Genomic DNA, 8,582 nt, shown 5'->3' with positions numbered 1-8,582 from the left:
ATCCTGTTGTCGAGCGTGACTGTTGGCTGCATCTCCTTGCTGGAGGGAGCAATCCCTGGAGAAGGTTGTCACTGCAGCGTGGGAAGTGTCCGAATTGCTTCGGGAGGAAAGCGGCTATGTAAATGTCGGATATTTTCCTCTTCTAAAAGCCAGACCATTTAAAGCAGAGGAGGGGAGTCCTACAGAGCCAGCACCACACCCCACGACAAAAGCTGGGACCCCTGGCGAGGGCCAGCACTGAACTGGAACCCTTAAAAAGTGGGGTAGTGTCCAAGTGCGGAGGCTTAAGGAAAAGGCTGCTACCGTAGCAAGCTCAGATCCAGGAGGGAGTAGGGTCTAGTGCAGGGGTAGGCAACCTGTGGCACGTGTGCCGAAGGTGGCACGCAAGCTGATTTTCAATGGCACTCACACTGCCCGGGTCCTGGCCACCGGTCCGGGGGGCTCTGCATTTTAATTTAATTTTAAATGAAGCTTCTTAAACATTTTAAAAACCATATTTACTTTACATACAGCAATAGTTTAGTTATATATTATAGACTTATTGAAAGAGATCTTCTAAAAAAGTTAAAATGTATTACTGGCACGCGAAACCTTAAATTAGAGTGAATAAATGAAGACTCGGCACACCACTTCTAAAAGGTTGCCAACCCCTGCTCTAGTGATTAGAGCAAAGGACTGGAAGCCAAGCATCCTCTGCTACCTCTAGGCTGGGTAACCTCACCACTTAATCTCCCAGACCTCAGTTTTCTCACTGTAAAATGAGAATAAGACACATACCACTCCCAGGGCTGTTGGGAGGCTCCATTAATTAATGCCCGTAGAGCTCTCAGAAGCCCGTGGATGAGAAGTGCAAAGTATTCATCCATCATCATTTATTACGCGAATGGCAGATCTCAGCGCAGGCTCAGGGAGGCCACCGACAAACACGGCAAGGGACAGCACCTGCCCGTCTTCATTTTGTCCTTTGGATCGTTGCAATGAAACGCAGTCTGTGCTTGATTTATATTTTAGGGGAATTCATCCGCCCGCACTGTGAATTTCAAAAGGGGATGATTTGACCGACCCAGTGCTGCTCCAACTTCAGTGCCAGCTTCCCAGGAATGAGCTTTCTGAGACAGAAATGTACTGAGGTAGAGAGACCAGACTGCCCCCCACAATCCTACACACACTGGCCCAGGGCTGGAAGGGTGAGCGGTCTGCCCTGAAGCTAGTCCCACCCTGAAACATCTGTCAGTAACATCAAGCCTAGGGGGCAATCATAAGGGAGGAAGCAGACTTCAGAAGGTGGTTGTCCTAGTAAAGGGATCAGGAGTCTGAGGCTGTGTCTACACTGCAATTGAAGTGTGATTGCAGCTTGGGTAGACGTATCCATGCTAGCTTTAATTGAGCCAGTGTAGCTAAAAATAACGCAGAAATGTGGGCTGTACAAGCCTGCCCGGAACCTTGGGCACGTACTTGCATTGCTAGCCCGTGTTGAAGCCCTCACCACTGCAATCTTCACCGCTCTTGGTACCTGCCCTAGCGAGATTAAAGCTAGCACAGGTATCACACCTCCAGCTGCAGAGTAGACATAGCCTGAGGCAGAGAGGACCAAGGGGGTGAGCTGAGCAGACCTAAACGAGGAGCCCGAAGAGCAGCCAAGCCTGGGAAGAAGGGTTGGGCAGCACTTTGTGTTGTCTTGTGTGTTTGTTAACAGAGTCAAACGCCAGGAAGGGGGTAAGTTTTGACACAACACAGGGCATGTGGACTACATTTTAGAGCTGGGGGATGAAGGAAAGTCAGCTGTTCTCACAAACACTTTGCTTTATTTAAACACCAGGAGGGTTTCATTGACTCAGCATGTTTTGAGGAATGATTTTATTAACATCTGTTCGGACCAATTACTCTCCACGCAGCATTACTGCTGGAAGAAAATGAACAGAATAAATTGCTGAGGCATTCATGACAGCTTCAACGTTACAGCTTATTTAGCGGGGGACTGGGGGGAGGAAACTGCAACTTGTACCTTGGCTATATTATTCTGAAGGCCTGATTTTCAGCCAGAAAATTCTCATGCATTTGTGCATGTGTAATTGTGCGCCTATTGAGATGTGCACTATTGCATGTGCAGTTCTGTGTATGTGTAATCCACTGGTGAGTGCGTTACAGCTCCCGCTCTGTGCCAAACTGCAGAGGATAAGAGTTGTCACAGCCCTTACTATAACAACTTGCCTTTTTAGCTCATGCTCTAGCTGCTCATATTTTTCACTCTGGAAGTCCCTGGTTCTATCCCTAGGGTGTCGGGCAAGAGGGCGGCTGTCACATATGGAAAGATCGGTGCCGGCCTAGATTCCTGTTTGTATAAATCCCCAGCACACATGTGTTGATGTAGAAACAACAAAGAGTCTGGTGGCACCTTAAAGACTAACAGATTTATTTGGGCATAAGCTTTCGTGAGTAAAAACCTCACTTCTTCGGATGTGTTGATGTAGGTGCAATTGTGCGTGCAACCGGCAACACTGACACACTAGTTCAGCGGTTCTCAAACCCAAAGCGGGTCACGACACCATTTTAATGGGGTTGCCAGGGCTGGATTAGACTTGCTGGGGCCTGGGGCCAAAGCCGAAGCCCGAGGGCTTCAGCCCTGGGGGGTCAGGTTCAGGTTGCCGGACCCCTGCCTGGGATTAAAGCCCTTGGGCTTTGAATTTGGTCCCCCCCCCTGCCCAGGGCGGTGTGGCTTGGGCTTCCCCCCCACCAGGGGGTGGGGCTCAGGCTTCCTCCCCTCTCCTGGGGTCGTGTAGTAATTTTTGTTGTCAGAAGGGGGTCATGGTGCAATGAAGTTTGAGAACACCTGCACTAGTTGAATGCAGTGTTGTAGCTGCATTGATGCCAGGATCTATCCGTTCATGAGAAGGGCCCTACCAAATTCACAGTCCATTTTGGTCAGAGGATTTAAAAAATTGTAAATTTCATGATTTCGGCTATTTAAATCTGAAATGTCACGGTGTTGTAATTGTAGGGATCCTGACCCAAAAAGGAGTTGTGTGTGTGTGTACATGTGTATGTGGAGGGGGGTTGCGAGGTTATTGTAAGAGGGGTTGTGGCATTGCTACCCTTACTTCTGCGCTGCTGCTGGCAGCGACGCTGCCTTCAGAGCTGGGCAGCTGGAGAGTGGCGATTGCTGGCCGGGAACCCAGCTCTGAAGGCAGAGCCGCTGCCAGCAGCAGCGCAGAAGTAAGAATGGCTTGGCATGGTATTCCCTCCCTTACTTCTGCACTGCTGCCCGCAGAGCTGGGCCCTCAGTCAGCAGCTGCCACTCTCCGGCCACCCAGCTCTGAAGGAAGCAACGCAGAAGTACAGGTGGCCTGGTATGGTATTGTCACCTAGGGTGACCAGATGTCCCGATTTTATAGGGACAGTCCCGATTTTTGGGTCTTTTTCTTATATAGGCACCTATTACCCCCCACCCCCGTCCTGATTTTTCACATTTGTTGTCTGGTCACCCTATGTCACCCCTATTTCTGTGCTGCTGCTGGTAGGGCGCTGCCTTCAGAGCTGGGTGCCTGTCCAACAGCCACCGCTCTCCAGCTGCCCAGCTCTGAAGGCAGCGCAGAAGTACAGGTGGCAATACCATGAGACCCCTAAAATAACCTTGCAAACCCCCTGCAACTCCCTTTTCGGTCAGGACCCCCAATTTGAGAAACGCTGGTCTCCCCCATGAAATGTGTATAGTATAGGGTAAAAGCACATAAAAGACCAGATTTCACGGTCAGTGACGCGTTTTTCATGGCTGTGAATTTAGTAGGGCCCTATTCATGAGTGTTTCACCTGAGGATCTTTAAACACTTTACAAATATTAATAAATTAACTGCTCTGGCAGGTAGGTGTTAGCTGCATTTTACATGTGGGGAAACTGAGGCACAAAGCTGTGATGCGATTTAGCTAAGATTGGCGAGCTGGGAGTAGAACCCAGAATCCTGGATGTCCCCTCTCAGGGCAGTGGGGCCTCTTGGACAACAAATGAAATGGGACGAGATTAAAAAAGAGATGTGTAGATTGCAGCTATGAAAATACAGTTTTATTATCTTTACATACACAATATAGTGCTTATAAAATCTCATTACACATCAGTTTAAAACAATGCGGGCACTTAGATGGCCCAAGTACAAATTCTGTAAAGAACTATACAGGTCATAACAAACAAGCATGTTTACAAAGGCATTCTATCAAATTTAAACTTAAAAATAGGTCCCCTCTCCTGCTGGATGTCTCCAAAAGACCTCTGAGCAGATAAGCAACATGCTAACGAGTTGCATTCGTTCCTGCCCTTCACCCGTTCTGACACTGACCTACAGATTCCTTTGTCTGATGTCTCATTATGCATGTTCTGGCTGCTGACAATGCTACTTCCATAGGTTTGCCTTGACATCTGCTTAATATAACCACTTTTCAATTCTTTAAAATGCAAACATCTGGCTTAAGTAAACCAGAAATGTTTGTGCAGATCTTGCAAACTGGAGCTTTGCAGTTTTTATACACTTTCAACAATACCTGATATATATTTGGCTTGATCCTGTTCCTTTTGTATGGCTGAATCAGACCAATGGACTCATCTAGTCTTGTATCCCCCCACTCTCTGCCACACTGGATCAGACCAGTGGGGCCACCTAGCCGGGTATTCCTCCTCCCACCCCCCCACTCCCTGTCCTGCTTAGGGTGACCAGACAGCAAGTGTGAAAAATCAGGATGGGGTGGGGGGTAATAGGAGCCCATATAAAAAAAAGCCCCAAATATCGGGACTTCACCTATAAAATCAGGACCTCTGGTCACCCTAGTCCTGCTGGGTCAGACCAATGGGCCCATCTAGCATAGTATCATTCCCAAGGCCTTCTATTGTGCACAGTCAGTGCCCTCATATCTGAATCTATCTAGATAGCTTTCAGAGTAACAGCCGTGTTAGTCTGTATCCGCAAAAAGAAGAACAGGAGTACTTGTGGCACCTTAGAGACTAACAAATTTATTAGAGCATAAGCTTTCGTGGATATGCATCCGAAGAAGTGGGCTGTAGTCCACGAAAGCTTATGCTCTAATAAATTTGTTAGTCTCTAAGGTGCCACAAGTACTCCTGTTCTTCTTTTATCTAGATAGCCTCACACTTTGTTTACATTTAGGCAGAAACCAGCTAAAATGTGGATTCAGGAGACCTTAACATACCAGTACTCTTTAATGACAGGTTTCAGAGTAGCAGCCGTGTTAGTCTGTATCAGCAAAAAAAACGGGAGTACTTGTGGCACCTTAGAGACTAACAAATTTATTAGAGCATAAGCTTTCGTGGACTACAGCCCACTTCTTCGGATGTCCACGAAAGCTTATGCTCTAATAAATTTGTTAGTCTCTAAGGTGCCACAAGTACTCCTGTTTTTTTAGTACTCTTTAATGCAGCATGTGAACCAGTTGTTTGGGTGTGATATTTTCCCTTCCAAAATGACCTGCCTAATACCTGTGACATGGGACTCTAGAAAGTTTTAACGGTGTAATTTACTGTATTTTAAACTGTTTAATTCTTCTTTGATTTTGTCTCTAGCTATTTTTAAAGCAGGATTTCCTGTTTAGTTAACTGACAGAGGCTGTTGTGGGACTGATTTTCTCTTGAAAACAGCTTGTGACACTAACGTAATTCTGACAAGCCCAGAGGCACATTTGTATTGTGCATAAAGAAATACTAACATGTAACTTGAGAGAGGTGTTTTCTAGTGGTCTGATTACGGGTCTGTGAGTCAGGAACCCTGGAGCTCTAACCCGTCTATTATAGTGACTCTGTATATATGCCCTTGGGGAAGTCACTTAACCACCCCGTGCCTCAGTTTCTCCATCTATAAAATGGGGATAATGATACTTTCTTCCTATTGAATTTAATAGGCACTGGATCAGGGCCTAAAATGGTTACTCTAAAGCATGTGAGAATCTCTCTTAGTCAGACATAAGTGTCTGTTCTGAAACCTAGCCAAGTGTGCTTCTGTTCAGTCTGGCAGCCAAGAAGTTACAGCAGCTGCCACCCGAGAAATGCAAAGCTTGCAAACGTGCTTTATCACCAGCAGGCAAGGCAGCTTGCTGTATAATGTCACAGACTCAGTGCGGATGTAGCGACTGTATAAATGGTTGAACGAGGGCTCCTCTCTGGGTTTGAAGGTTGTGCCGCACTGTGTCATCAGAAAGGTTATTTCCCCCTAGGGGTCCTGTTTGATCTTTGCTCAGTGCATTGCGTTGTTAAAGGTTCCCACACAGGTAACAAAAAAAGCAAAGCCGCTTCCAGTTTGTTGGCAGATTTGCTGGAAAGTTATTAACTTAAAGGCTAAATTAAGTTAGTAGAACTTATTCGCTTCTAAGGTGTTACTTATTTACTAAGATTTATTTATTTCCTGGTGGGTTCTTCGGTGAAATGAATTTGGTGGGTCTCAAATGTCCACATCTGAAAACTATTAGAATATTCAACACTAACTGGACTAACCGAGCCCAATTCTTCTCTGCTGCTGGCCTCGCCAAGGGACCTTATACCAGCAGTCAGTGAATCAGAGCTCTGGTCTGCCACGCCGCTGGAGTACCCACTACCCTGGAAGGGAAGAGTTGCAGCTGGTGCAGAAGTTGCCGCCGTTGGCCCAAACCCAACAGGAAGGTCCCTTTCACAAGGGGAATTTTCCTCGGGCTGTTTTTGCCCATGTTTGTCACTCACCAGAGAGGCCCGGCACTGAAAGGGTCATGGGGATTCTGCTGTCCTCTGGTGGGTTAGGACCCAGCTACGTTCATGACCACACCTCTAGTCCCGATCCCTGAAGACAGCTGTGCCCCCCGGGTAGATGTCAAGCCCCAGGACGAGGTGTGTGAGTGACACAAACAAATTGTTCACAGTCAGATGGGCATGAAGAAAACAAGGAGAAAAATGCGGGGATTCTGCCCTTTTAACTTTTTTAAAGCCATATAAAGAGCTGAAAGAGGCATTGTGTAAGGGCTATTTTCTTCTTGTTTTTATACATTAGAAAATCCATCTGAGCCAATTATACTCATGCCCCTAAATCCATCTGTCGTTTCAACTGGACGTGGGACTGCTGTATAGCGCTGTCATGTGCTGCAGCCTCCCAGCCCAGGAGTGGGTGAAATGAACCCAGTGTCCCGTTCGTGTCTCCATTCCTGCAGTGCTTTGGGATAGATGGGGCTAGAGATTCCTACGGCCAGACTGTCCTCCTGTGGATGGAGAGACCTAGGGGCCAGGTGGAGTTTCCCAGTGACAGGAATCCTAGGTAGCACGTGGGGAGCCAGGGACAGTAGCCTACCAACCCTGGCAAGCCTAGAGACTAGCAGGGAAAGGGAGGCCTACTGCTGAGGGCAGCTGCTGCTGTCCTGTCCCTGACTCTCCCATGCCCTGCCCTCCCCTCTCCCTTCTACTTCCTCACTCTCCCCCTCCTCCTTCTCTTCCTGTTACCCCCCTCCCACACCCTGCTCACTCCTCCTCTCCCATCCTCTATACCTCTCCCCACCTGCTCCCTCCTGCTGCCCCAGCCCCTCTGCTCCCCTTCCCCCTGCTCCCTCCTCCTGCCCCAGCCCCTCCCCCCTGCTCCCTCCTCTTGCCCCAACCCCTCTGCTCCCCTTACCCCTGCTCCCTCCTTCTGCCCCAGACCTCCTGCTCCCTCCTCTTGCCCCAACCCCTCTGCTCCCCTCCCCCACCCTGCTCACTCCTCCTCTCCCATCCTCTATACCCCTCCCCCCTGCTTCCTCCTCCTGCCCCAGCCCCTCTGCTTTTTTCCCCCACCCTGCTCACTCCTCCTCTCCCATCCTCTATACTCCTCTCCCTCTGTTCCCCTCCCCCTGCTCCAGCCCCTCCCCCCTGTTCCCCTCCCCCTGCTCCAGCCCCTCCCCCCTGTTCCCCTCCCCCTGCTCCAGCCCCTCCCCCCTGCTCCCCTGCTCCCTCCCCCTGCCCCAGCCCCTCCCCCCTGCTCCCCTGCTCCCGCCCCTCCCCCTGCTCCCTCCTCCCGGCTCCCGCCCGAAGCGCTCAGGCTCCGATCGATGCGCTCGGGGCTCCCCCTGGCCCCGAGGAGGCCGCTCGATTGGCCGGGCCTCCCCCGCGCGGTGCCTGCCGGGCGTTGGGGAAGATGGCGGCCCCCGTTGCCAACTCAGGCCCCGGCCCCGCTCCCGGCTCCGGCGTGGGGCGGCTGCAGGAGGAGGCGCTGCGGCGGAGGGAGCGGCTCAAGGCCTTGCGGAGCCGGACAGGGGCGCCCAAGGTGAGCCGGCCGGAGCCGGGGGTGGGGGAGGGGGAGGAGATGGGGGGCCGGTGGGGAGGAGCGGGGGGGGGGGCTCTGGGGCGAGGGGGGAGCTGTGGGTGTAACGGGATTGGGGGGCACCAAGTGTCACCCGGGGCGGGTGGCGTGGGGAGCACTGGGAGCTGCTGGTGTTGAGGAGAAGGGGGGGGTCCTGTGGGGTGTGAGTGTACCGGGGGGGGAGTCTAAGGGGGGGCGGGGCAAGGACAGCTGAGGCCCCCCGGGGTGAGAGGAGCTGAGGGAGACAGGTGCACTCAGTATTTGGGCGGGGCATAAGGCCGGTGGGGGGCACTG

The 8,582-nt window shown here is 50.7% G+C and overlaps 1 protein-coding gene across 2 annotated transcripts in view; it reads left to right on the top strand.

The window, feature by feature from the left end:
* Positions 1-8,037: 8,037 nt before the first annotated feature.
* The window catches only part of CCDC12 (coiled-coil domain containing 12), an 86,857-nt gene continuing 86,312 nt past the window's right edge, over positions 8,038-8,582 (top strand). The window contains exon 1 of one of the 2 annotated variants that reach the window (XM_054016762.1): positions 8,038-8,252. In XM_054016762.1, coding sequence (XP_053872737.1) covers positions 8,124-8,252 — 129 coding nt within the window. In that variant the 5' untranslated portion in view covers positions 8,038-8,123. The remainder of the gene's footprint in view (positions 8,253-8,582) is intronic. The other variant, XM_054016761.1, reaches the window with a different exon arrangement.

This window comes from Malaclemys terrapin, chromosome 2 (assembly GCF_027887155.1).
Source record: "Malaclemys terrapin pileata isolate rMalTer1 chromosome 2, rMalTer1.hap1, whole genome shotgun sequence".
NCBI lineage: Eukaryota > Metazoa > Chordata > Testudines > Emydidae > Malaclemys > Malaclemys terrapin.
Note: the sequence above shows the minus strand (reverse complement) of the source record. Positions and strands in the feature narration are given on the sequence as shown.